The 27,953-nt window shown below is 40.1% G+C and overlaps 5 protein-coding genes across 10 annotated transcripts in view; 1 reads left to right on the top strand and 4 right to left on the bottom strand.

Annotated features, from left to right (window-relative positions):
- Positions 1-823: 823 nt before the first annotated feature.
- f7i (coagulation factor VIIi) lies at positions 824-7,086 on the bottom strand. The gene is made up of 8 exons (XM_044187584.1): positions 6,931-7,086; positions 6,478-6,641; positions 5,484-5,508; positions 4,557-4,670; positions 4,044-4,181; positions 3,329-3,423; positions 2,610-2,730; positions 824-1,574 (listed from the first exon to the last, which is right to left on the bottom strand). The coding sequence occupies exons 1-8, from the start codon at positions 6,989-6,991 to the stop codon at positions 952-954; spliced, it is 1,341 nt and encodes a 446-aa protein (XP_044043519.1). The 5' UTR covers positions 6,992-7,086; the 3' UTR covers positions 824-951.
- A 402-nt stretch (positions 7,087-7,488) lies between these two features.
- f7 (coagulation factor VII) lies at positions 7,489-14,097 on the bottom strand. Its single transcript, XM_044187582.1, has 8 exons — positions 13,940-14,097; positions 13,047-13,210; positions 12,924-12,948; positions 11,979-12,092; positions 11,571-11,717; positions 10,138-10,256; positions 9,528-9,648; positions 7,489-8,926 (listed from the first exon to the last, which is right to left on the bottom strand). The coding sequence occupies exons 1-8, from the start codon at positions 14,010-14,012 to the stop codon at positions 8,334-8,336; spliced, it is 1,356 nt and encodes a 451-aa protein (XP_044043517.1). The 5' UTR covers positions 14,013-14,097; the 3' UTR covers positions 7,489-8,333.
- An 812-nt stretch (positions 14,098-14,909) lies between these two features.
- f7l (coagulation factor VII, like) lies at positions 14,910-21,549 on the bottom strand. The gene is made up of 8 exons (XM_044187592.1): positions 21,240-21,549; positions 20,274-20,440; positions 20,161-20,185; positions 19,921-20,034; positions 19,683-19,823; positions 19,064-19,152; positions 18,494-18,614; positions 14,910-17,033 (listed from the first exon to the last, which is right to left on the bottom strand). Exons 1-8 carry the CDS (start codon positions 21,325-21,327, stop codon positions 16,486-16,488), a joined length of 1,293 nt encoding a protein of 430 aa, XP_044043527.1. The 5' UTR covers positions 21,328-21,549; the 3' UTR covers positions 14,910-16,485.
- Positions 21,550-22,458: 909 nt separating this feature from the next.
- Positions 22,459-27,953, bottom strand: part of LOC122871957 — a 5,739-nt gene continuing 244 nt past the window's right edge. Inside the window, exons 1-9 of one of the 4 annotated variants that reach the window (XM_044187595.1) lie at positions 27,912-27,953; positions 25,568-25,759; positions 25,303-25,425; positions 24,759-24,991; positions 24,507-24,644; positions 23,716-23,903; positions 23,273-23,352; positions 23,110-23,193; positions 22,459-22,980 (exon numbers count right to left, since the gene is read on the bottom strand). The exon at positions 27,912-27,953 is cut by the window's right edge and continues 242 nt beyond it. In XM_044187595.1, the coding sequence (XP_044043530.1) occupies positions 22,835-22,980; positions 23,110-23,193; positions 23,273-23,352; positions 23,716-23,903; positions 24,507-24,644; positions 24,759-24,991; positions 25,303-25,425; positions 25,568-25,759; positions 27,912-27,953 (1,226 nt within the window). In that variant the 3' untranslated portion in view covers positions 22,459-22,834. Of the gene's footprint in view, positions 22,981-23,109; positions 23,194-23,272; positions 23,353-23,715; positions 23,904-24,506; positions 24,645-24,758; positions 24,992-25,302; positions 25,426-25,567; positions 25,760-26,494; positions 26,831-27,911 lie in introns of those variants that run through there. The other 3 variants (XM_044187596.1, XM_044187597.1, XM_044187598.1) reach the window with 3 other exon arrangements.
- The window catches only part of setdb2 (SET domain bifurcated histone lysine methyltransferase 2), a 6,293-nt gene continuing 5,516 nt past the window's right edge, over positions 27,177-27,953 (top strand). The window contains exon 1 of one of the 3 annotated variants that reach the window (XM_044187544.1): positions 27,177-27,648. In XM_044187544.1, the coding sequence (XP_044043479.1) occupies positions 27,609-27,648 (40 nt within the window). In that variant the 5' untranslated portion in view covers positions 27,177-27,608. The remainder of the gene's footprint in view (positions 27,649-27,953) is intronic. The other 2 variants (XM_044187546.1, XM_044187545.1) reach the window with 2 other exon arrangements.

Raw genomic sequence — 27,953 nt, 5'->3', positions numbered from 1 at the left:
TAAGTACACAACTTGAGTAAATGTACCAAACATCTGTTACATCATCGTTACAGTATATATAAAATAAATATAGACTGGTAAAGTACCAAAAACGAAAGCCTACAATAGTTACACATACACTTATACAGTTAAATTAAGACGTGAAATCCGTCAATGAAGGAAAAACTAGGATAAATAATGAATATAGCTATCATATTAGTAATAAAACTAAGCAGATACATTATTATTGTATGGACACATTTATTATTATTGATAAGTTCAACAGACTTAATATAATTTCCAAATTCAATAATGCATAATTCAATAGACAGGAGAAATTTGGACTTTTGGATATGAAATGTATGTAGTTATATTATGCACAGTTTTGTAGAGTAATGTACTTTTCTTAATTTGATGAGAATAACAGATTTGTATAGAAGAAGCAACTGAATATTAGAATCACGGGAGTTGTGCATAGATTTTCTTAATAGTAATAGTAATTTATAGTAATTTTCTTTTTAACTGTAAAAAATAACTCTTCATTACCACCTTATTTATTTCTTTAAATGTTGAAGACTTGTTTCCTTGTTTATGCCAAAGAATACACTCTAAATTGGTGTTTGTACAGTGTAACTAAGAGTCTATTATGTGTGAAAATGTTCTCATCGATCACAAATGATCCATCGCTTTTTAATCAGTAACATTTAGTCAGCATCTCGACATTACAGCCCAATACATCAGCTTGGAGCACAAATTAATCCAGATTTTTTTTAATAGTAAACTAGACTTAAAAAACACGACAAAACAGAGCAAACCTGACAGAACAAAGTAAAACCCCACAAGGGAAAATTAAAGTGCTTTAATGTCACGATAATGTTTCATGATGACATAAAGAATTGAAGATTTGAAACAGATTGATTCCTAAAAACATATTTTATTAAACTGGCTTCTGTTCTATCATGTCAAAAGCCGTCACTGCAGCTTTCTCCACCAGTTTCTTTTGGCTGTCGTCATGGGTGACGGGTCTTTTATGACGCCCTCCACCCACTCCACAAAGTTGGCCATGTTCGCATACACCCCATAATACCCCGGGTGTGAACAGCCCTTCCCCCAGCTGACCAGGCCCGTCAGGAAGTGGGTGGAGCCGTAGAGCGTGACCAGTGGGCTCCCGTCGTCTCCGCGGCAACTCTCCCCGTGACCCTCCAGGTATCCGGCACACAGCATGTTGTGGGTGACGTTGAACCGGGCTCTCTGGGAGCACTCGGAGTTCTGGATGATGGGGACAGAAAACTTGCGAAGGACGGGGGAGACCGGCACAAAGGGCAGGGCACCGGGTTTCACAGCGTTGCCCCCAGTGGTCCTCTTGCCCCAGCCAGACAGGGTGTGGTAGCGGACCGGCAGGAGCTCGCGTTCGGCAAAGTCTTTGGTCGGCAGGCAGATAGGGATGGCATAGCTGTTCAAGGTGACGGGGCGACTCAGCTGCAGCAAGGCAACATCACTGTCACCCGTCTCTGGGACATAGCCTTTATGGGCGATCGCCATGGAAACAGGTATCTTCTGTTCTGTGCCGTCTTCAATGTCCAAGTGGTGTTCCCCTGGTAACGGAAAAGAAACCGTTAAACAAGTCATTACAAAAGTCAGATTTAGAAAACAACTTTACAAACTTTATGAAACAACTTTACAGGACAACTTTACTGAGCAACTTTACTGAACAAGTTTACAAAACAACTTTACTGAACAACTTTACAAAACAACTTTACACAACAACTTTACTGAACAACTTTACTGAGCAACTTTACACAACAACTTTACTGAACAACTTTACTGAGCAACTTTACTGAACAACTTTACTGAACAATTTTACACAACAACTTTACTGAGCAACTTTACTGAACAACTTTACAAAACAACTTTACTGAACAACTTTACACAACAACTTTACTGAACAACTTTACACAACAACTTTACTGAACAACTTTACAAAACAACTTTACTGAACAACTTTACTGAACAACTTTACACAACAACTTTACAAAACAACTTTACTGAACAACTTTACACAACAACTTTACTGAACAACTTTACACAACAACTTTACAAAACAACTTTACTGAGCAACTTTACTGAACAACTTTACAAAACAACTTTACTGAACAACTTCACAAACCGAAATGAGAAATTAAGACAAAATTAGATTTGGCGGATTTTTAAGATATTATTTGAAATTTAAATATTAAATTTACAATTGTTTTTAAAATACAGCTTTCGAAACAGACAAAATGACTAAAATCCAGAAGAGAGCTTTTACAATCACCCCATAGTTACATTAAAGTTTACAATTTAGAAAACAATTGACCAGAACACTTTCAAACTTAAGGAAACAACTTTAACAGTTTAGGAGAAAACTTTTGAGAGGACACTTTTACAGTTTACATGACAGCACATTTAAAAATTTGACAATGAAACACGTCCTCTTTTAGAAACAGTTTAGCAGGAAATATACATCTATAGAATTACAAATGGCAACTTTTGTAAACTTTACAAGTTACTTTACAACAACTTTACAAAGTAATGACATTTAAATTTGACAATGATTTAAAAGTACTGAATAGAAAGCGCTGTTTGGTTACCTGCAACCACAGCAAGGTTTTGGGGGTTGTTGCCATGGATACAGTGGGCAGCGGTGACGACCCAGTCTGGATTGATCAGCACCCCTCCACAGTGACTGCTTCCGTTTAACTGAACCAGAACCTGATCAACAGATAGATTCCTTTTAAATGTTTTTAATATTTGTCGTATAGCTATTTTAACCCCTGGAACTAACTAATCTCAACACTTTTTGACCACATTTCCATTAAATTAGCTGTATATATTGCTGATTAACGGAGGATTGATCTTAACGATTTTAGTCCCTTGACTTCCCTCTGGCGCCACCTTCAGGCCACATTTCCACTTATTTTACGAGAAATATCAAACTCTAAAAGGTAGACTGCCATGAAATTTCTGTGTGAATTTAGGGTAAAGATGGCGTTGTCTGCTGCTTGGTCGGGTGGGTGCTCCAGAGAAACATATCTATAACACTACTTGTCAGATTAACAAGAAATTTGATGTCGATATTAATAGCCCCAAGAGGATGAGCCTTAACGGTTTTGGTGACCCCTTGACCTTTCCTCTAGCACCACCAACAGGACAAAACACAAGGCAAAATTTTGTTCAGATTCCCATGAAATGCCTTGATGCCATTCCTGCTCCCCAGAGAATGAAGCCTTTAGATTTTAATGGGTAAATTGAACACCACAACCTCTAGGGGACGCCAGCAGCACGCCTCACACTGTTTTCAAGTGTTTACCTGCCAGGGACACTCTCCTTTGGCGCAGTGGTTAGCTCCCACCAGCCTGATCTGACCCACAATGCTCTGGTTCATCTGACCACATGGATACTCCACTGTAACACAGAAAACACAAATCAGGCGGATGTGTAGACGAGCAACTGCAATGTGAGCATCACTGTTCACACGTACTTAATGTGTAACTGGAGGACTAAAAAATGTATCCACTGAGTCCTCCCAGGCCGACACCGAAACATCTTCAGCGAGAAATTCCGATTTTGTGAACTGAAGCAACTAGTCGATTAATCATTTCACAGTAAATTTGTCAACAACAATTTGATAATCGTGTTGATGCCTTTAACACAATTCGGCCACACATTTTAGCCATAAAACGTATTGATTTTAATATAAACAACACCACTGTTGCGTGGGTTATGGATTACCTCACATCTAGACCCCAGTATGTGAGTCTGGGAAGTGAGGTATCACTGGATCCGGCTTCTTGTCCAAATGTAAATATTTGATGGTTTTCTGAGACTTCTATGATAATAAACTGGATATCTTTGGTTTTTGGACAAAACAAGTAAATTGTAGACGTTATCTTGGACTCTGGTAAACTGTGGCGGACATGTTACACAATTTTTTGACATTATATAAACAATACTCATCAGATTAATCTAACATGAAGATGCAAGTACATCAGTGCTTTAAAGTAGTGGTTAGGTAGTATTTGTACCTTGAGCGATACACGTTTGTCCGTCCTCTCCCAGTTTGTATCCGTCAGCGCAGAAACATCTACGCCTTTCTCCCGAGCCGTCACAGAAATGCTGACAGTGTCCGTTGTGGTAAAGACACTTCAGTAGGTCTTCTACCGCTAAGGAAAGTAAAGGTAACGTCATTCAAATATAATTATACAATATATCATAACAATAAAATACATTCAGAGGTGGAACAAGTCCTCAGATCTTTTACTTAAGTAAACGTTAAAATATCACAGTTTAAAAAAACTCTGTTACAAGGAAAAGTCCTGCATTCAAAACCTTACTTAAGTATAAGTACACTATTTCCCTCTGAGCTGTAGTGGAGTGGAAGTAGAAAGTAGCATAAAATGGAAATACTCAAGGGAAGTACATTTTTTAGTACTTAGTTACTTTCCACTACTGAACATCACAGTTCCAGTTGCTGTTTAGCAAAATATGTGAGCTTGCTCATTAAAATTCCTGCTTTTTAATTAATTTATTTTATTGACCTTTCTCACAGTATTGTCCTTCAAATCCCTCAGGGCAGTAACACTCGTAGGACGTCCCTATGTAGACGCATGAGCCATTGTTCTGACATGGGTTGGTCAGGCACGGTTCACGACCTGGGGGGGAAAAATCAATCATTCCACCTTTTTTAAAAGACACAGAACCATTTTATTAATATGAATATTACTTCATATTTGAATAATTTCGTTATAATTATTCAGTGATCACCAGAAAACAGAGATTGTTTTGTCGAGATCTGGACACGTGTAAACTGCATTAATGTGAAAGTGCAGAAAATACAAAATGTCGTATGATTAAGACGTAAAACGTTCAGGATCACATGTTACACTGTAAAAACAAACGGAAGGAAATGCACAGCTGACTGATTTTGGTATTTGTTGTACAGACAACAGAAGAATTAGGATCAATAAGACTTGATCACAGGGTTTCAACAGTAGAAAGAAAGATAAATCAATATCTGAATTATCAAAACAAATCAATATACTGATCACAGGTAAAATGTGTTAAGAAAAGACAAAGTTAAACACGTGGCAGTATTTTATAACTTCATCCCGCTGCTACGCAAACATTTCATAAGATGTGTCTTTATACCTGGACCAAAACAAAGATGGCCGCCGTCTCTATGAGCAGCTATCAGTTCTGTTTCCAGTCGTACAGAAGTTTTATTTTATTTTCAATTTCAAGAAATGCAGAAATTCCAAATATAAGAAAAGTTTCAAATATGAAAATGTTCTTTCACGATTCCCAACCTTTACAAGAGGCACCAGAATGAATTTTAACTGTATAACATTGAGTATAAATGTTGGCAATACTGCAGAGATTTATACTAATGTTGATCAACAACTCAGAAGATGTGAAAAAAGTGACAAAAATAATAAATAATGGCCAAATTTAAAGGTGTTACTCACGGTCATACGTCAGCCAGAATTGTTTCTGCAAAGAAACAAACAAATAAACTTTATTAACATTTCTGTCCAGTTTATTAGTCATAATAATCCCGTCGCATTTAAAGAGGGAATCGTTAAACTTTTTAGGACCGTAATCTTACCCAAAATCACATTAAGCAAGGGATAATCCACGAAAAGTCCTTATGGTAAAATAATGTACGGAGGGAAGTGCATTATTTGTAATAACCGCACATGTTGGAGTGTATTATCCTACTCATCCCACGGCCAATAGCCGGAAATCCAAATTTAAGTATTGTTTATGACAGTTTGGTCTTTGGGCTTGAAATATAAACTTTGTGTCGTCACATGTGTTTTTCAAACTTAGGATAAAGCTTGTGTTTCTACTCCAAAGAAAGAATGGGAACTAGATCAACGTTTTACTAATCCAAAATTGTTATTTTCTCTAAAATAAAAACTGAAAACTAAAACAAAGTATTGTATGCTAACGGTAATGTTAACTGATCTTTGAGCACAATTTGTGCTAACAGAGAAACAGAGACAGAAAATGTTACATTTAGAGATGCAGACCTAAACCTGCCAGACATATTTGACAAAAAGATGCTTTTAGCGTAACTTATGTTGTTTATATTGAGCTTAACGTAAAGCTAACGTTTTTACGTAGTAGAGTTGAGCCACAAGAATTCTCACGATTATTAACCATTAATATTCAACAAAGAACGACAGCCCCATTTATTTTTAAATAAATGTCTACTCTTGTTAAATAACAACAAAAGTTTTAACTCAGATTTTTAGGGTTAGTCAAGGTTACACAGATTTTGTCTTAAAACAAAAAGTGCTTTCGCGGAGTCCACAAGGTCGTTCTTTTTTGGTTTGTGTAGTGACTAAAATTTTGTTTTAATTTCATCCGAATAAATTTCCCAGGACTAAGTTTATGAATCTGCAGTTTAAAGACGTTAGCAATGGGGAACAGATATTCAGACAGCGACTGGCCGACCGTCTTATCGTCGTCTTCGAAAGTTTCTCGAGCCTCCTCGTAGTCGCACGTCTCCTCGATGCATTCCCTCTCCAGGTTTCCTGGTTTCATCTCCTCCAGGTAGCCGCTGTTCGCTCGCCGCCATCTCTGCAGCACTCTGTTGGCTTCATGCTTCTCTACAAACACTGAAACAATTGATAACATACCGTCATTTATTCCAGTTTGTCAGGCTTGTGCAAACATCCGCACACGTGAACACACGTCAGGTTGGTTGTATGAAAAACTTTAGATTAGAAACTTTAGATTTTGCTTAAAAATGCTTTTAAAGTGTCCTGGAAGAAGCTGTGGCACAAAATCAGGTGCTCTCTTTAGGATAGGCCCTTAGTTTTTTACAGTCATTTCTCTATTTAACTGTGATGTATGTAGCTTACTAACATGCCAACGTAACTTTTTTTTTTACCAAAATAAACAGACCTGCAGCAGCAGCGATGCCTGACAGCAGAATCCAGAAGGTGCAGCAGCTCCTCAGCAACATGTTGTGTTCAGAGTCTCAGCAAAACAAGGACAAAGAGTGATTTTAGGAAAGGCGGGGCATTTTTCGTCCACGCCCACCGAGCCTCCGACCCTCAGCACTGAAAAACATTGACTCGGTAAACAAAGGTTGGTCGTTTCACTCACTCTGCTGTCTGTGAGCTCCTGTTTTCTTTACATCTGCCCTCTGTCCTGCATTTTTAGTTTCTATTGACTAACAGATTAACTGCAGGTTTTTATAAACTCACCATTTGTTTTTTTATGTAAAATCTTGGAGTGGACTAGAAGTGTAAAGTAGCATAAAACAAAATATTCAAGTATAATAACCTCAATTGCACTTAGATCAAGTACAGTACTGGAGTAAATCAGCAAACGATAGGCATTTTTCCTTTGGTTAAATTATTAATTGATGATCAGAACAAATTAATAAATTATCAATTATATAATCAGCTGCTGATCAGCTAATTAACTGACACAAAGCCTGACACACAATAAAAAAACTTATTTTAGGTTTTTTATTCATAGAAATATAGGACACATTAATATAATTAATATAAAATTTACTGAAGCATAGTTTACGTACTTTATCAGAAGACACCTCAACGTGACGTCAATATTTAAGCAGATGTAAACCATCACATTATGTTATATTAATGTCGTGAGACAATAACAGTAATTACCAGTTTTGAATCTCCAAGTTGTAAATAATAGTGCTAAATAATAGAGAAGTGCCTGAAATATTAAGGACAATGAAATGCGTCAGGTAACGTAAATGTAATTGATATTGTGTTATATAGCCAAGGCAAAGTATTTTTTGACCTTCACACGACCAACTTTCACACAACCGTCTGAAAATCTGTCCCGTCACTACCTCCCGTCACACATAATGCAACATTAGCACAAGCTACAGGTTCTAATCTAGCTAACTAGATAATAGCTAATGAGCTAGTAAGCTAGCTAATCACACTTGCTAATTAAGCAGTTGTAGTTTTTATCAGTTTTCGGCTTGTTTGACTAACTATTCATCTAGACTAACGTCCTTACTAGTGTGTTGAAGCAGTGTTTTATGGTATATATACCATAATATATTTAGAGTTTAATCATGTTAAAATGAAGAGTAAAACTTTCAGGTTAGAGTGAAGACACCAACAAAAATCTGCACATCAAGAAAACTTCAAATGAGTCCTGACTGCATTTTCAAATGACTTTTTACAATTTAAACCAATTTACATCAGAATTATTTTACTCAACCTGCTGCTACTTTACCGCTGTTTGAGTACAGTAAATTATAAACATAAAAACTACAGAATCTGTTGACGCGTGTTGATATGCCCTTGCATGAACTCTCAGGTTGTCAGGTTGTGTAACGAAGCCTTGGTGCTGTTCGTCGGCTGATTTGGTATCGCTGTTCGGTTGTGGATCCACTCCAGGTAGTTAGACACCCGGGTGTAGATGCCGTAGTTGCCCGGTCGGGCGCAGCCCTTCCCCCAGCTGACGATCCCCAGCAGGAACACCGTCTTCTTGTACTCTGTCACCAGGGGCCCGCCACTGTCGCCTTTACACGAGTCCTGCTGGCCCTCGATGTATCCGGCACAGAACATGTTCTTAGTGAGCACCACACCACTCTCCTCCACACACTGCTGCGTCCGGATCCGTGGTACCTTCAGCCGCCGCAGGAGGTGTGAGGTGGGTCCGTTCTCACCCCTCCTCCCCCAGCCGCTCACCATGTGCGTGCTGACGGCCCAGAGGTTGCGCTCAGCCAGCGGTCGTGTCGGCAGGCAGGCCGGCACGGCGTACGGCGTGTAGACGATGGGCGACGCCAGGCGAAGAAGGGCGATGTCGTTGTCGGCAGTGCTTGTCACATAGTTCTCGTGCATGATGATCTCAGCAACCTGGATGAGCTGCTCCGTGCCCTCGTTCACCTCCGTGTTGTGCTCGCCTGACAGACAAAGAGCAGGGTGAACAGAGAAAAGGGTTTCCCTCCAATCAAATTTACTCCAACCTACTAAGGTGAGTTTAGACTGAATGTGAAGCAAAGTTTAGACTTTGTGCAGTCCCAAAAAGATTCTCCCCGGGGCAACATGAATTAGGTGAAAACGCGTCCGTGCAACTTCCCAAAGTATTTATTTACTATCCCAAAGCTAGGGGTAGTAAATAAAAGAAAGAGACAAAATGAAGGAAAGTAACTGGAGTTCCTGATGAGTTTTGAGATCATTTAGAATCTAAACTTTCACATAAACATAAACACAAACACAGTCGTATATGTTACTCGCTAGCTACAGCTAACGTCTGTACAGTCAGGTTGGATGTTCGCTGTAGCTAAACTTCACTTCACATTCAGTCTGAACACACTTTTAGAATAAGACAGGAATAAATTATGTAACTTAACACCACAAAAATGCTCATTGCTTGTCTTTCGCCAATTCAATTCAATTTTATTTATATAGCGCCAATTCATAACAGAAGTTATCTCATTGCACACATAGTGACACTAAGAAAAATTATCTTTATTTGAACACTGCTAGCGTAGGGATTTGTACCTGCGACCACCTTCAGGAACTGAGCTTCAGTTTTCTCCAGGCAGTGAGATGCTGTGAGGATCCATGTGGGTTTATAAATCACTCCTCCACAGAAACCTTTGCCTTTATACACCAGCAAAACCTTAAAAACGAACAGTAACATTTGTATTTCACTTCTCCACTTCCTTTTCTATTAGGATGAAAAAACATGAAGAACAATCACCAAACATACAAAACATGGTGTTACTTGCATATTATGAGCAATTAAAGTAAAGATTTACTACCAGCTTCATTAACTATTAAATCATTTATCTCCTGGCTCATTTTGTAATTTAATTCTGTAGCGGTCCCTGTTTTTATGTTTCCTAATGTTCCTGGAACTTACTTTGACCTTATTACTGTTCTGATTTTGGAGAAACTGTTCAGCATTTAGCAACATTGCTACAACAAAACAAAACATTTGACATATTTGTTATCTTTGGAAACTTAAGTTAGAGTCCAGTAAAGTAATTTCACGATTCTCTGATACGTCCTGAAAACCCACTGGAGTTAAAAATGAATGAGAGCCAAGGCTAAGCTGTACTGAAAACACACACTACATGGGTGAACTGTCCCTTTAACTTTAGCGTACCTGCCAAGGGCATTCACCTTTGGGGCACTCTGTTCCCCCGACGATTCGAGCTCGAGAGTCGAGCTGCTTGGCTTTGTTTTGTCCCTGCAGGATGGGGACCATGCCGCACACTACCAACTCTGAAACCACAAGAAAATAGATATCGTTAACGTTATTTTTCTAATGAACCAGCAGAATATGAAGCTGATTTTTTTTTACGGTACTTTGACAGAACATTAAGTGTTAAGCATAAGTGTATTTTATAAAATTGTTTTCTCCCTTTCTAAGGACAAATGTGGTGTGCCACAGGGATCAATACTCGGACCACTTTTGTTCTGCATTTAGATGCTGCCACTTGGTCACAGCTTGTGATTTTGCAATATATTTAAAGTTAAGTTTAAAAATTTAGGACTGATTTAGAATGTTTATTGGACAAACTAAACACAAAGTTCATTAGTCAGGTCAGTGTGAGGTTAGTTTGGTTTATCTACTCTAAAACAGGCCTGGTCCCAACAGTTCAGTGTAGCAGTGAGTCTAAAAGTCAGTTATTAGGGCCCTGTAGAGGGGGAGGGGGTTTTCTGCAAAGGCATCAACTAATTCGGAAAAAAGAGACATTGAACCAGATGTTTCTGTTAAAATTAAGCGCTTATATGTTCAAATAATACGTTTGAAGATTTTTAAAGACCAGCAGACTCCTGTTTCAGTCAGATTGACTCAAAAACATAATTTTTTGTCTGAACTGACCTGTATTTCCTGCAGCATTTACCATCTGAAAACTGTGGAAGACCATTTCCGCCAGGTAAAGAAAAAATGGATGGAAAGTTAAGAAATTTCCAATAAAACTCATAGCTAATCAAAATTAAGAGATGAGTGAAAATGTTGCATGTTTTTAAAGTCAGATGTATAAAATATTAAGTCTATAAGAGTTACTAAATCAAAATTGGACTTTTTAAGTAAAAATGACTATACACTTTTAAAAAGTACTCATGGTAAGTTAGATACTAAGTAAAAGATTCAATGACAGAATTCTGACTTTATAAGTTAATTATGATATGTGTCATAAAAAAGTAAAAAATTAAGAGATATTAAGTCAAAATTTAGGATTACAAAGTTAAACAATGATATAGTTAGTCAAAAGTTTGACTTATTATTTCATAACTGTGACATCATACCTCATAATTTTGACTAACCATGAGTATTTTGTCATTCCTAACATTTCATATATTTTTTCTTTTCACGGCCGAAATGGTTTTGCAGAAGAAACTGAGAATCTCAGAGTCTGAGAATATTTTCTAATCTGCAAGAATAAAACACAGAAATGGAAAAAGAAGAACTGGGAACAAGATAGATTATTGATTGCACCTGCAAAGAATATATAGATGTGTGTGTGCATCCTGAAGCTGGTATTTTGATATTTCCATTTTTCGTATGAATGTATCAAATCGTCCTCCCACCTTTTGCTACGCAGCTCCGCCCATCACTGTCCAGGAAGTAGCCTTCTGCACATGAGCAGTTTGGTCTTCGTACTCCCTCCTCTTCATCACAGAAATGCTCACAGCCTCCGTTCTCTAGCAGGCAGGTGTCAGGGACGGCCAAGTACTCTAAAAACAACAATATGTTCATGTTGGAAATAGTTTAGTTCACCACAAAACAAATACGAAAGTCACACATTTGGTCGCTCACTGTTTGTTCACTTATACAATATCTGAGTATCCAGTGCCAACAGATACCTTCAGTTTTAGAATACAAACATTTTTATCCCTTTTCTAAAATGTAAGTAAATATGCCAAACAAAATACACCAATGTATCAGCGCTACATAAGGATTATTAGGTATTAGGAAAGTTTTTGTATTTTGCTCACCAAGCTCGCAGTTGAGTCCGCTGAACTGTGGCAGGCAGTAGCAGGTGTAGGTCGAACCCTGGGTGGAGCAGCTGCCTCCGTTCAGACAGGGATCCGACTTACAGCTGTCAGGGACTACAGGATGATTTCATGTTTCGGTGCCATGGATCACATAGTATCACTGATATTGTGTTTCTGCTGTCAGCAGTTTAAAATAGTGACTTGAGGCTCATGCAGCAGTTTGAGAACTACAAACTATGAATCATGGTACTGGATCACGGTCTCCATTATTTAAGTTACTAGGCAGCTGAAAACATAAACTCACGGGTGGTAGGCAATGTTTTTAGCTTACATCAACAACATGGTTTGTATTTTATTGCCACACCTTATTAAAAAGCTCTCACTAGTACTGTTTGCTCCAGAACTTTATTTACTTAATTTAAAATGATCCAGATCATGGATTGTATTGACTTTCATTTGTTCATTCAACCTTTATTTATACAGGGTGATCCAATGAGTGCAGTTCACTCTGTTTTGAATTTTTGCATGCTTTTACGATAAAAGCAAAGGCAAAAATCCAACTTTTAGACAGACATTAAAACTAACGATAATGATATAATTGTAACATGAAAAAAAGGCATTAATATAAAATCTCTCCACAAAAAACTAAATCTGAACTCAACAGTGGAAGAGACCTTTCTCGGTAAGGGTAATTTGCGTTTTTGTTTTGTTTTTTACTTTACACCCGCCTCAGGTTGCTAATAATATTGCCCGCCTCCAATGAGGCTGCATTTCCGTATTCACTGACTCACGACTCAAAAGTTAAAGAGTTCTGCTAAACGATCCTGGATCAGTGTTGGGACTATCATCCTTTGTTAGCAGCTAGCATGGCCCTCCGTCAGATCATGAGATTTTATACTGGTATGAGATTGAAACAATAGTTGGAAAAAATGGGTGGTTGCTTACGGTTGTATAATTTCCAGAATTCATCCTGAGGAAACAGAAATGTCGCACAGAGAGACATTATTATTCATTTCCAAAATGAAAGAAACCGTGTTTGGTTTGCAGCAAAAAGAAGACAAGTCTGACCGTGGCCTCGTTGTGTTCGAACACCTCCCGGGCCTCCTCATAGGAGCATTTCTCCTCCAGACACTCCCTCTTCAGATCTCCCATCTGCAGCTCCTCAAACCAGCCCGAGTTATACCTTCGAGTCCGGACCAGGACGCCATGGGCTCGATCTGGATCCAGAAAGACTGAAGGAAGGAAGAGTTCAACAGAATGCTTTAGATTAAAATTTTGTTTTAGTCATCGTAGTGGTGTATTACAGATGCCAACGTTTGATCCAAACTAAAATACCTCGACAAATATTGGATGGATTGCCAAGAAATTTGGTACAGACCTAAATGAATCCTCATGACTTTGGTGATTCCCTCACTTTTTCTCTACCATGAGTTCGATATTTTTAGTTTCATCTGAAACATCTCAGCAACTACCGGGTGAATTGGCACACGTTGCACAGACATTACTCAACTTTTCATCCGAATGTAACGCTAATTTTAAATGAATATTCAGATCATCAAGTCAAAATTTTAATTGGTCCAATACTTTGGTTTATAACCAAATACCTGCAACACTGATGACATTCGCATCAGCCCGCTGCACTTTGTGTGTTGTGCTAATTATTAATGATACACTAAACTAAGATGAACGTGGTAAACACTATCTGCTGAACATCAACATTTTAGCATTGACATTGTGAGCATGTCAGCATGCTGATATTAGCATTTCTTTCAAAGCAGCACAGTGTAAGCACAGCCTCACAGAGCTGCTAGCGTGGCTGTAGACTCTTTACTTTGCGTCTTCATCCTCAGTGACTAACATGGCAAAGATAAACAATTCACTTTTTAAAGCAAAGTAAAGACACAATTTTACGTGGAGTTTACTTCTACTGCAGTCTGACATTTTGACTTTGGTTTCCTCACCTGACGCCACCTGGCAGCTGGAGAAGCTGAAGATGAGGGTGAAGAAGGCTCTCAGCCACATAGTTGATTTCATCAGAAAGTTAGGTGCTGTGCTGCTTCTTTGTTGACCCAATGGTGCAAAGTCTTTTCCACCCTCCACCACTGATCACATGTTCCCAATGGAAATACCCTGTCTGCCAAAATGTGACCCGTACAAACTGATTGCTGCCATCAATATGTAATGAGAAAGTCCTGCTTTGAAGGTATTTGTAGAACTCCAACAACTCTTCTGTCTATCTGAATAAAAGTATTTTTCAGAAAAAATTATGCTTAGCTCTCTGACATGAATGTAATGATAAGACATGAGAGGCAAAAACTGTGGCGATGTTTAGCCTAGCTTAGCACAAAGACTGGGAGCAGGAGGAAACCGCTAGCTAGCAGCGTCAAAACTGAAGAACTACACCTTTCGCAATGTTACATTTAGGATCTCATGTCAGTTGTTTTAGCAACTAAAATAGGTGTGGTGTTAATGCTGCATTTATGTAATATGTGAGTTATCGTAACTTCAGACAGTTTCCGACTTGTAAATATTGTTCACATTAACATCCAAGTTATAATTACGACTTAGAAACTCAATTTTTTCTAAAAGCTTTGAAATATCCAACAGTGCCTAAAAAACATGGACGCCTCATGTCAACCAAAGTCCGACATTCAAGGTACTTGACAAATTTAATGGATATAGTGCTATGTTGTCAAGACACAGTCATTTTTAAACCTCACACGACAAGCTATACAGGTTAAAAGTCAACTTACAGAAATAACATCTCTTAAATCAACATAGTTCTTCAGTCAATGTGACAAACATTAAATTAATGTACCAACTTCTGTGTCAAATGAAAATGATGTTAAATGGATACGTCAGTCACTACTGATTGGTTAGGTGAAAAACAAAAAAAAAAATATCAATTAACATCAACACAGTATCAGAAAGTTTGAGTCAATCACTTTGTCTTTATTTTCACTTTTTTTATTTGTTTTACAAGAAGAATCACACAAAGTAAAATAATCCCTTTAGATTATGTATGATGAGCCAAGGACACTTTTAACTTTGACTATGAATCTGACGAGAAAAAATGAAATTACAAAATCACCAACATTTGTGTAAGTAGAGATCATGAACATGTTTTTATTGGTGTTCATCGTTGTTGAAACAGAATATACAGCAACCCTGTTGCCAAACATAATGATCGTGGTTTATAGTGGACGATTCCGCAAAACTACGTCTACGTTTCTTTTTGCCGTTCTACAATACTTGCATGGCCGTCCAACAATTTTTGTAACTTTCCGAAACTGACAATCTGACACTCACGCGCACTTTAATCTGTGATTGGTCCGCTGTGTGGAGGTGAGAAAGTTGGCAGGGTTTGAACTTCTCTCTGACGCTCTCTATTTTAATTCTTTACACAACTATTTCTATTTCCGCTATCACCATACGTAAATGATTATTGCGTCTCGTCCCTCTCCATGACAGCAACCCCGCCTTCGAGTGTCGTATGAACTAGCTCATTTCGAGTATAACCTGACCTTTACTTTCCACCTCTCTACATAAAGCACACACGACTTCCTGCATTGGTACTGGACGTCAATCGTGACTTGCAGAATCGTCCAAAGTTAACTTAATTCTTGGGGATTCTGGACTGAATATGCACTAGAAGCTTATTATCCCTGTGTCTTTATTGATGGTTTGCTTGATAATGAATTCAGTACTCTTCAAAAGTGGCAGATTGCTACACGTTGACAATAGAGTTGCTAAGTGAGAGGAGCTGCTGTGTTTTGTTGTTACTTAACATTGAAACACAGGACTATCCTGGATAAAGTTAACATCATATAGGTTCATGTTCTGACCACCAGTTTGAATTATTTACACTTTTACTTTACAGATTTTGTCCCTCATATTGGCGGACAGCTTAAAACACTACCATACCCATGAGCCTCATTTGGTGTTGCCATGGAGAAGAAGCCAGTCAGAAGCGCAAATCAAAGCGCTAGTGAATTCAAAATGCTTGAGAACAAAACATGTCGCTATAGTTGCTGAATTCATCCAAAAATGAACCAAAATTTAAAACTGAACTGATTTAAGCTGCAGATTGTGTTTACAGTTTTATCAACACCGTGATCTTTAGCTTTCTCCCGGCGTTAGCGGTGACATACGTAGTTAACTTCTACCTCAGTTTTTATGTCCTTCAATACCTTCAATTTTTTTATTAAAACGCCTTTCTAACGCTGTCGTTAGTCTGATGTACTGATGATTTAATCAGGTTTCACGCTGATCCAAACCGTAGAAGAGCTCCAACTGTGAGTCGAGTAATATTGTCTATGAGATAAATTTATGGGACATTTATTAAAATAGCTCCTCCCACTTCACTATTCTATAAAGACGACTCTTGTTATGTTTCTAATATTGTATTGTGCTCTACACTATATTCTACTCTAACTTCCTAACATTATCTTTTTGTTCATTGTTTCGGTTTAGAACCGTCACATCCCCAGTATTGACCCGACCAGTTTCAGCCAGTGGACATGATATCCTCGATCCAGTCCAGGAAGTTGCTGACTTTGGTGTAGACGCCGTACATGTTTTCATTGCCGCACCCTTTTCCCCAGCTCACAACACCTGTCAGGAACCAGGTTTTCTTGTAGTGCGTCACCAGAGGGCCGCCGCTGTCACCTTCGCAGGCGTCTTTGCCGCCGGTCTTCAGCCCGGCGCAGATCATGTTCCTGGTGATGTTGAGCTTGGTGTGGAGGCGGCACTCCTGCAGAGGGACCCTCGGCAGCACCAGCCGCTGGAGGAATCTGGCTGGGGGACCGAACTGCGACAGGCGGCCCCAACCAGACACGGTGGAGTGACGGATGGTCGCCAGTGTTCGGCTGAAGGAGCTGTTCTTGGCGGGAAGGCAAATGGGAACCACGTACAGTCCCAGTTTCACTGGGCGGTAAAGCTTCAGCAAGGCCAGGTCACTGTCAGAGCTGGACACGTTGTAGCCCTGGTGGATCACCACTTTGACCACCCGCCGCTTCTGCTCAGACTTCTCATCCTCTTCTCGGTCGTGTTCACCTTTACAGGGACAGCACTTTTACATTTTAAATCAAATTAATAACAGAATGAAAAATAATAACTTCTCATTTTCTTTCATACTGAGCCCAGTAGGTGTCAGGAGAGTTCTGATTAATCATTCCCTCAGATTGGTCATATATTAATTTCCTTCCTTTAATTTAATTCCAACCTCCCTTTAGTTTAGTTTATCTGACATTATGAGAAGGACAACAACAAATCACACACAACTACAAAAATGGCAACTCAATGGTCCAAAACTTATTCCTGTGATGTCCTGGGCAACATCATGCTACCAACACATCCAACACACGTAAAATCCATATCACCATCGATAAAATCACTCCCAAGTCAAAACTAAATTAAATAAAATTATTATTACAATTACTTACACATTTTAACCAGGATTTTACCCTTCCAAGTTTCCCACTTAATTAGTTCCTTCCAATTCATTATTTTTGCCTTTCAAATCAAATTCAAATGAATGCCGCAGACAGAAAAATATGATAATGCACTGCCACTAAAGAAAACACACGCAAATGGACAAAACTCAAGCAAATGAAGATTATATCTTGGTAACACTTTCTATGAAGACCACATTTATAGTGCATTATGGGTGCATTCATAGTGAATTATATCAACAGTCATAAAATATTATAGATGTGACTTATAATGAATTATGAGTTCAAGGGTCTTATGGATGCTCTTGACTAGTTATAAACTAGATGTTGACTGGTGGGACTTATAATACATGATGACTACCTATACACGCCTCAACAGTCAACTGTAGTAAGGACTCATAGTATGCTATAATAATCCATGCAGTGTCCGTGCAAGTTATGATTGTATGTGTTAAGTAAAGTGATGTATTGATGCATCTTTAACTCTCCAACATCACATTTAAAAATAAAGAAATTACTAGAAAATTGAGGAGTACATTCACCAATTTGACAACACATACGTGGCATAAAAAATGTGCCCACACTGATTTTCTGAAGTTGACCACTTGTTAACCATGTTCGACAATTATCTAACAATATATAGTTAAATTTTTACCACCCCTCAGAAACGCATTTCCTCTACATTTTTAACGTGGTTCTTTATGCCATGTATGTGTTGTCAAATTTTAAATGTGACGTATGTGTTGTCAAAGTGGTAAAGTTGCTTTCTTCATTCGCTTGTGTTTTCTTAAGTTGCGGTGCGTTCTGCACTGTTGGCCGCCGTAAAAAAGGCAAAGAAATATAAGTTGAATTTGAAATTGTCAAAGATGATGACAAGTAGAAAAGGCAGAATATTACAGAGCCCTAAAAGTTCCCAAAAAAGATTTATTCTACTTTTTTTTTTAAATCATCCCCGTAGATTCAAAAAACGTTGAAGGTAGAGGAGATATAAAAGATTGAAAAGACAAAAAAAACGGGAAAAAACTAAAAGTGTACCATGAAGAAACCAAGAAAAGTTCTTACCCACAGTGACATGGAAGATGGCGGCAGGTTTTCTCCAAACACAGTGAGCTGCAGTTAAAATCCACTGATCTGACAGGACAATCGCTCCGCAGGTATAAACATGATTTTCAGTTAGCAGAGCCTGAGCAGAGAGGCAATGTTATCATTTCAAGTCATTCTCAATTACAAGGGTCCATAATTTGGACAGGAGTGTCAAATTTACAGGATGCATAAGGATTAGATTAATCGGGAGAATATTAATCCTGAAAACAAACTGCATTATAAACAGGAAATTTCAAATCTCCATTTTCAAAGCTTTGAGCACCACAAACAAACTTCTATTCATCTGTATTTTTATTGAGGTGTTGACATACGTTTCTGAGGTGGATAACTGGGCACATAAAACCCAGGATGTCTACACGGGTAGACACCACTAGGGAGTGAGAAAATATGTAGATTATTTTGTCATTTGGGAGAACTGAGCCTTTAAGTATTGTGGTGGAACATTTAATACTTTATTCTATAAATATATGAACTATACTGGAAATGTTTGCTCTCCTTCAAGTTAAGATAATATGTTCAAAAACTTGCCTGCCATGGACAGCGTCCTCTGGGGCAGATGTGCCCGTTAATGACCTTGGGGGTTAAGAGCATCAGAGGTCTTCCGCAGGACACAACATCTGGACCAGAGACACAAAAAAATCTCAGAAAATGTTTGGATGATCAGATTGTAGTCGTATTGCACATACAAATCTGGACCTCTGGACCACAATGAAAACTAGAACGTTACTGAAGAAAATTTAAGTTAGCTTGGTGCTCATCCCAGGGATTGCTTGTTGCTGCTTGTTCGCTTATATATTCTAAGGGTTTGGCTATGGTGTTTGGTTTCTGGTGCGTTTCTAGGTGGTTGCTATGTGGTTGCTGATTTTTACTAGGACATATAAATAAAGTGGTTGTTATGGTGTTCAAGTTGATTGCATGGGTGTTGCCAGGTGGTTGCTAGGGGTTGGTTGCTATGTATATTCTGGGTGTTTGCTAATACCCAGAATCACCACAGAAGAAAGCTTGTTCCTCTGTTTGGAAAAGTTAAAAACTGTCAAAACGGAAATGCAACCTTAGCAACAGTCTACTCGTCTTGTATGTTGTATCAAATGTCCTTCGGGTTTATTTTTAACTTGTGCAAATCAGCTGTCTGTAAAAGAGCTCTGACTTTGAGGCAGGCAGGTGCTGTTGTCCCGATCGATATTGTAGCCTGGAGCGCAGAAACAGATGTGAGAACGATCCGGAAACTCTCTGCAGAAATGTTCGCATCCTCCGTTTCTGTAGCGACAACCATTGGAGGTCAAACGTGCTGCGTAGAGTCAGAGACGGACACCACAACTGTGTCAATGCAACAACTGCAACAACAATCATGAACGTTCGTGGAAGTGTTTCTGCTGTTGACGTACCTTTGTCACAGTTGTGTCCATGGAAACCAGGCGGACATTTGCAGGCGTAGGTGTCGATCCGGCGAGTACAGGTCGCTCCGTTCTTACAGGGAGACGACAGGCAGTGATTCACCGCTGCAAACAGGAAGTGGCAAAAAGAATTAAGGAAGTATTTTAACACTTGACTGGAGATGTTCAGTACAAAAATAATCTGTCACCGGTCACTAAAGGTCGTCACATGGCAAGTTGAATCCCAAGTACCTGTGTACAGCCGCCAGAAGACTTCCTGAAGGGAGAGAGACGACACAAATTAATGACGAAAACGTTAACGAGTATAAACCACGTGAGGATCGTCAGGTTGACTCTGGACTGACCAGCTGCTGTGGCAGGGCGAAGATCTCCTTGGCCTCCTCGTAGGAGCATTTCTCCTCCAGACACTCTCGCTCCACGTTGCCCCTCCTCAGCTCCTCGAACAGGAAGTTGGCCCGACGACTGCGACGCAGGAAAACGCTGGCCTCAGGTCTGCTCACAAACACTCCTCCTTCATATAAAAATACAAAAGAAGAATAAAAAACATGACGACACCTGAGCTTCATCTCCATTCGCTCAATGAAGACATGAGTCGTGGACCTTGTGGTGTGCTGTTACCTAGTGTGGCCACTAGAGGGACTACAGAATAAAGGTTGCTGTAAAGATCAGTTTGTTGTAAAATTAATGTGATCGATTTACAGCTGCAACGATTAGGCGATTGAAAGAAAATGAATCTGTAATTATTTTGATAATCGATAAATTGTCATTTCCAGGTGCTCAGATGCGAGAACTCGCTGCTTTTCTTGGTCTTGTAGTAAATGTAATATTTGGGGGTTTTGGACTGTTGGTCGGTATATGACGATATATACCAGATATTTTTCTGATGTTTTATTGACCAAACGATTAACAGAGAAAACAAACTTCAGATGAATCGATAATGAAAATAATTCTTTTTTTGTCCTTATTTTTCATGGATGTAGCTAGCAAGCTATGCTAACAGTAGTGCTAATGTTATGACATTTAACCTAAATAAAAACAAGTAAGGAAAGGGACATGTATACATACATATTTTATGACCTTTTTAAGTAAAAGAAATCCAAAATACCTCGTCATCATGACAGTTAACATGCTAGCGTAACTTTAGCGTGAAAACTGTCGTAATGTTTGAAACAAAACGCACAGCCGATTGACAAGCCGCTCTCAGAACTTCACAGTGGACAAAAGTGAACTATTGTAGGTCTGATTTTCCAAGAAGGATGAAACCAGAAGACGATGAAGAGTATAAGAAGGAAAAGAAACAGAGGACTGACCTCCAGGAAGCCCAGTGCATGCTGGGATAGAAGCGATGAGGAGTCGTAAGAAGAAGAGTCGCTTCGTTTCTCTGCCGACGGACGCCATGTTTGTTCTGAACTGATCAAAGGTCAGAAACACACTAAAAACACACAAACCCCTCTTTCACAAACACACACATTAACACATATACACAAATATGACGTGGACTGACTGCGGTCCTGCGCCCACAGACCCCGGATCAGGTTCTTACTGCGGACACTTGGCTGCTGCATAAAAACACCAAGTCAGAGCAGTTTTTGCTTATTTCACATGAGTTTGGGGTTTTTCTCTTCTCACTGGTTTGAAGTGGGCGGTTGGAAAAAGATGATGTCACGTACCTCCGTGCACCAATCAGGATTTTTTTCCCCCTAAACTTTAAACTTGTTGATTACTTGCTGAACCTTGTGTAAGCAAAACCCTCCCCCCCCAGTAATTATTACAGCCTCCTGTGTTTCTGTGGACTGGCTGGTCCTCCTGTCATTTAAATCATTTAAACTTGTTTTCCTTCTGCTGCATTTTATCAGCTCATTGTGAAATCTGGCTTTCGTGTGAAAATGGAGGAAGTCCAACATGCGGCTGCTAATCTGAAAGACTGAAACACGTCACCGCGTTTGTTCCCAAACATGGTGACGTGAAACAATGAAGGCCATCAGGAGAGCCAGATTGTGGCAAATCAGCTGTTTGGGCGTAGAGACGTTTATTCCGGATGGACATCAGAGATAACGGATGTTCAGTATGCGTTTCGTGTCTGTGAGTTCAGATTTGAGTTGTGACTCTGAGGAGTGCGATGACTCAAATGAACCTCCGGCAGTATCTCTGCCTCCAGCGCCCCCTGCGGAGGCTTTACACTTCGTCCTGCCGAACGTCCACGTCTGATCCTGCCACTTCACCGGGGTTACAACGCCGTCCCGAACGATGAGCAGTCGAGACTTCGTTCCCCACCTCCCTGTGATGTTAATCTAGTCCCAGTTAAACTTTAGCCTCCACACAACATGTCAAATTAATCAACAGCGTTAAACTCGTTTAATTAGTTGGAAAAACTATATCAGACGAGTGCCAAGTGACAGAAATCTGAATTTACAGCATCCAAATGGTCTTCGTGAAAGGAGTTTACGGTCTCTTTCGAAACTGAAGCACAATACAGACGATAAAACAAACAAACTGGTGGATATTCAACAAATACATCGAAACGGTTCAAACTGTTCACATTTTATTTTTTATGAGCAAAAAGCAGACATTTGTTCATTTCAGGCCTTAAAATAAGAATAAGACAACAGGAAAAGCATAAATAGATATCTCAGCTGAAGCCCTTCACCAAGGTCTTTTTCCTGCTGATAATTTACGTTTTTTTATTCTACAATGCAAACGGTCCAAACCACACGACGACAACAACAACAACAAAAAATGTGCCGATAAAACTTAATTAAGGAAAAGAAAATAATATTTCCATTATTAAATGTAAAAATAAAACACATGAACTGGAATAAAAACAGCCAAATTTAACTGTTGCGTTTGGAAGACAAACGTTTTGAAGCTGCAGTTCCCCTCCGCGCCTCCAGGGGCGGCGCTGCTCTTACTGCATCTCCTTCAGGATGTCGGGGATGAACTCCTGGGCGTCTCTCAGTTCGTCCTTCCACTCCTGCGGGATGACGTCTCCGCCGTACGACCCTCCCGCCCCCAGCAGGGCCCCCAGCGCCGCCCCGCGGTTACAGTTCTCACCTGGAACGCAAACGATCAAACGAGTCCAAACACATGTTCAACCACACCTCATAACCAGACCGAATGTTCATTTTGCTGCTTTTTGAAATCCAGGAAATGAAAAATGCGCAACAAAGCCTCCGTACGCACCTCCACAGTTGGTGTTGGCCAGGATTCCTCCTCTGGGGTCGTCGTGAAACTCGTGAGCCAGATAAAACATGCTGGACAGAGCGCCTGTTAGAGGAGAGTGACTGTTAGCGCTCGTTAGCTTCCACCGCGCTGCCTGTAATGATCATGCGGCGTGTCTGTGAACCTTTAGTGTAGCAGGCCAGACCGAGGTAGTTCACAGCGCTCTGATGGACCTTCAGCCGTTCCTCGGAGGACACCGGAAACCTACAACACAGTTTCATCTCTGTGAAACTATTATATTAGTAGATATTTACGCTGCTTGTCAGGTTGTAAGGACTTCACACAAAACCGGATCACCTTCACCGCAGTCGCTACCGACAGCACGACTTTCTCAGAGTTTCCTACAACAGCTTCTTGTGTTTCAACATTTAACATTTGAGAACTTTTTCTTTGAAACTCTTCTGTTTCTCTGCGTTGTTCCACCTTTACGTTTTCACACGTTCCACATATACATAACATCTTTTTCATTTCTTCCTTTAATGCTACTTTTATGTATTTAGTTCTGTTTTTTCCTGCCGTTCACTGCGTTAAAGCCGAACGTCGATCCTCTTCGAACGTCAGACGTACCTGCCGGCCTTGCGGCTGTAGCTCCGGCAGGTGTCCCAGGTGTCCAGCCTCCTCAGAGCGTGCTCGGCCTGCTGGCGCACGCTGGCTCCGCCCAGCACGGCGTGCAGCGCCCGGCTGTAGATCGACACGTACTCGGGCACCTTCGGGTGGGGGTGGGTGAGCTTCACAAACTCTACTGCCGCTGAAACCTGAGGGCAGAGGAGGTTAAAGGTCGCACAGGACGCTCTGATACCAAAGTAACTAAGTACATGTACTCAAGTACAGTTTTGAGGTACTTGTACTTTACTTGAGTATTTTCATTTTATGCTACTTTCTACTTCTCAGAGGGAAATATTGCACTTTTTACTGTAACGGGATGCCACCCAAACCCTCGGGGAAACATTATTTAGCTGTTTTAACCAAAACTGTCATTTTCACGAGTTATTTTTCATGCAGAACAAAGAATTTGATGATTTCTACGAACATAAATGTAAATATTTAAAAGTTATTGCAAAGTTTTAGCTTTTGAAAATGATTTGAAACTTTACTTTGCTTTTTTTATACGTTATTATTCTATTTAACTAGCTTATCGTATTGATTGATTGTATTTATTTTACAGGTCACCGCCTCTTTTGATGTTTACGATGTTGTTTGTTGCTCCAGCAGCTGTCCGAGAGGAAAACAAGACTTCAGTAACGTTTTCAAATTATTAATTAATCTGCATGAATTGACATAACGTAACAATATTTTTGGATATTTTAACACGTTCAAGGGGGTCAAAGATAACAAAACGTTAACTGCTTGCCACCCACAGCTTGCTTCTCATTGGCCGAGGCGGACAGCAGGACGAAGGGGAGGATCATGGGAAGGCAGCCGATGGCGTCCAGCTGGCTGTCGGCGAATGAGGAGCTCAGCTGCTGCCTGGAGCGTTTTTCTGCAAACGTCAGAACCTGAAAAACAGAGAATTCAGTAAAAGCAGGGTGCGTTTGTTTTACCCAAGCGGCAATCCGCATGTTTGGATTAGCCGGAGTCGGGGACACTACAGCCATACAGTCTGGTTTTACCTCACGGGGCGAGGTGGGCCTGCCGTCCTGCCAGGAGGCGAAGAAGGAGCGGTGGGAGGACTCGGCGTAGGTGTCGCGGTGCGAGCCGGGCGTGGTCAGGAAGTGGACGTAGTCTGACAGAACGGCGGCTCGAGCGTCCGGCTGAGAGACGTCGCTGAAACGCCCGGCGACGAGCGAACGAGCCGCTCGGAGAGAACAGAGGACGTTCAGGGTGTTGTCACCGGCCTGAAGACCTGAAGACCACAAACACAGACCACTGAAGACCACAAACTCAGACCACTGAAGACCACAAACACAGACCCCTGAAGACCACAAACACAGACCACTGAAGACCACAAACACAGACCCTGAAGACCTGAAGACCACAAACACAGACCACTGAAGACCTTAAGACTACAAACACAGACCCTTGAAGACCTGAAGACCACAAACACAGACCCCTGAAGACCTGAAGACCACAAACACAGACCCCTGAAGACCTGAAGACCACAAACACAGACCCCCCGTTATAAGTCTCAGTACTCAGCAGTCCAGTCAGCAGTACCTTGATGATAGTGGACTGAGCCTTTGGAGGACTTCCATAAGTTCAGTTTATCGTGGAGGATCACGTTACCGACCACGTCGGGCCGCGTGGCGCCGGAGGACCCGGCAGTCCGACCGCTGCCGGCTGCAACAAACAAACAGGAAGATCAGAGTCAATGTGAACGCTTCCTGTTGAACGGATTCAGCAAATGAACACTGAATTTGTGGACGTTTTCCAGGACTTTCCAGGACTTTCCAGGAAGCTTGGTTAAAGAGTTCCAGGTTACCGGTGTTGGAGAGGCTGAGGATGCTGGACGGGTGTCTGCTTCTGGGCGAGTTGAAGCCGGATATCCAGCCTCCGAAGTCCGCCCTGATGTCGTCGACGTCGTAGTACCAGTGGACCGGCATGGACGCGGAGTCGGCCGCACACATCGCCCACAGCGCCTCGCCGACCGGCCGCCGCACCTGAGCCATCGCACCTGAGCAGCGAGGCGGAAACGCATCATCACAAGACGGATGTTAAAATACGTCAAAACGACGAGTCCAGTTTAGTTTATTGTGGAAACAAAGACTAAACTAAGACTTTCTGAGAGGAAATTATGATCTAATGATCTAAGTTAAATTATGATTTAACTGAAAATTAGAAGCTAGGATCTTTTCATTTAGTTTTACTGTGAGTGTTTTTATTTTTTGTCCATCAAAACTGCCTCAAACGTGGATAAATATCAACTCTGCAAACTTTATTTGGTCCCAAGGATAAAGGAGAAACTAAAGATGTCTGAGCTGACTTTAAGGCGTCTGCTTTCTGATGTGTTTGTCCTCAACACAACTTTTGTATTTATGGACAAAAAAAACTAGTAAAATAAAGAGATTTAAAGTAAAAACTGGCCCGTATCTTTTCCTTTTTCACACCGACACATCTGCTTTCTGTAGCGGATCAAATACAGTTTTCACATCACTAAAAATAAATAAAATAAATGTAGAATTGTTTCTGAATAGAAAATGTAATGTGTATATATTTTTTTATTAGAGATTGGTTTGTAGGAAAAATTAAATGTACGATTTTTAAAACATATTGGTGTGAAAATATTAGTTTTTTAAAGACTACACACACACACATATATATATATATATATATTCCACTTAATATTTGGTATTAGTGAGTTTTCCAATAGAGCTCACTTAGAGGAGCTGCAGGGCTAAATTACATTTACCTTTAAACATTTAGCTGTGGTTCTCAGTGTTGGGCGGATTTAAATACAACCAGCAGCAGTCTGTAAGGTTTAATTTATGTTTCTGAGCAGCGTTAAGTCTCCTCACCTCTCTGTTGTTGATGATTCCGCAGCTGAGCTTGCATAAGTTCATTATTACACTGTTACAAAACCATACAGGAAGTGGCTAACGTTAGCACCTTCATGCTAACATAAATAAAGTGTAGAGTCGGCCACGGTCCGTATATGTTTCATGTACGTATCCATGATACGTTTCCGGACACACGAATGTTTATATAAAGTTATTGTTTTTTTTTATTATTAAGTTTAAACGCAGTGTTATGAACAGTTGAAGGTTTGTTTATGTTGTATTTCCGTAACCGGTACTGCAGTACGGTGGTGGATGTGGGTCAATTCAAAAAAAAAAGCGAAGCGCTTTTAAGATGTTGTGTTTGGGCCCTGAGCTTAGACTCCCAGGCAGACAGACTGCTGTCAGCAAACCGCTATCTATTTGAAGCCCTAATCAACACTTCAGTTTATGTACAAACAACAAGGCAAAACAATGTTTCTCGTAGTACAGATGAGAACATTAAGGTTAAGAGCCGAAAAACTACCTGGAAAACTGAAATCAGGGAGAAATATTCAGAGTTTAATAGCTACGGCGGCTGTTGTGGACCAAACGACAATGTAAATCAGCACAAACGCGAAGTGGGATATGAATGGTAGCAGACGGTGTTAAACTGTTAGCTAAACGTCAAATAAAATATAAATAAACGGCCAAACCCTTTTAAAACAGTCCCGGTGTCGTGTATGTCGTAATGCGGCTGACTTACGGTTGTTAGCATCGTTTGTTCCTCGGGAAGCTAACGTCAACGCGAGTAAGCTAGCGACTGGTCCGAATAACGTTAGTTGAATGAATTAAAAACGTTAACGTTATTTAATAGAAATGGCGCTGAAGTTAACTGCGCTTAATGTCTCTGCTCAGGCAGCCAGCTTCAGGTGGAAGTGTGCCGCCGTTTCCTCGCTGCTGGTTAAAGTTTAGATTCATAGTTTCCCCGCTTGTTGTTAGCGAGCCGGCTAAGCTAGCTAGCTTAGTGCTAGCAGGCTAACTTGTCGGATGGAGATGGAAGCGGACTCATTAGATCCACAAGATGTTGGTAAGAACTCGTGTTTTTATTGTTATTAACTAAGTTACGTCTTCTAAGTTAGTTTTTTTTCTGAGGTTAAACGATTTGACAAATCTTAGTTCAGTGGTTTTTGAGCTAGACCGGGTCTAATGTGGTCTAGATGTAGAAAAATCTGTAAAATTGCAATTTTTTTTTCTTGGTTTCACATATATAATACTGGTTTCATGAGTCTAAAAAGTGGTTTTAATGAGTTTCCAGAGTCTTCATGTTAATATAGTCTAGATTTGACAAACCTAAACACAGTGGTTTTTGAGCTAGACCTGGTCTGATGTGGT

Source organism: Siniperca chuatsi, linkage group LG24 (genome assembly GCF_020085105.1).
Source record: "Siniperca chuatsi isolate FFG_IHB_CAS linkage group LG24, ASM2008510v1, whole genome shotgun sequence".
Taxonomy (NCBI): domain Eukaryota; kingdom Metazoa; phylum Chordata; class Actinopteri; order Centrarchiformes; family Sinipercidae; genus Siniperca; species Siniperca chuatsi.
This window is presented reverse-complemented; position numbering and strand designations above follow the sequence as displayed.

Bases quoted from the DNA above. Each gene is read 5' to 3' on its own strand.
- f7i (XM_044187584.1), bottom strand. From the start codon at position 6,991: ATGTTGCTGAGGAGCTGCTGCACCTTCTGGATTCTGCTGTCAGGCATC. The intron at 4,671-5,483 runs GTGAGTAACACC...TTTCCCCCCCAG, and splicing joins ATTCTGGCTGACGTATGACC to GTCGTGAACCGTGCCTGACC. The intron at 3,424-4,043 runs GTACAAATACTA...TCTGTGTTACAG, and splicing joins ACAAACGTGTATCGCTCAAG to TGGAGTATCCATGTGGTCAG.
- f7 (XM_044187582.1), bottom strand. From the start codon at position 14,012: ATGAAATCAACTATGTGGCTGAGAGCCTTCTTCACCCTCATCTTCAGC. The intron at 10,257-11,570 runs GTGGGAGGACGA...TTGTGGTTTCAG, and splicing joins GCGGAGCTGCGTAGCAAAAG to AGTTGGTAGTGTGCGGCATG. The intron at 9,649-10,137 runs GTACGCTAAAGT...TTCGTTTTTAAG, and splicing joins AAGGTGAATGCCCTTGGCAG to GTTTTGCTGGTGTATAAAGG.
- f7l (XM_044187592.1), bottom strand. From the start codon at position 21,327: ATGGCGTCCGTCGGCAGAGAAACGAAGCGACTCTTCTTCTTACGACTC. The intron at 20,441-21,239 runs GTCAGTCCTCTG...TTTTATATGAAG, and splicing joins ATGCACTGGGCTTCCTGGAG to GAGGAGTGTTTGTGAGCAGA. The intron at 19,153-19,682 runs GTCAGAGCTCTT...TCTCTGGTCCAG, and splicing joins CAGCACCTGCCTGCCTCAAA to ATGTTGTGTCCTGCGGAAGA.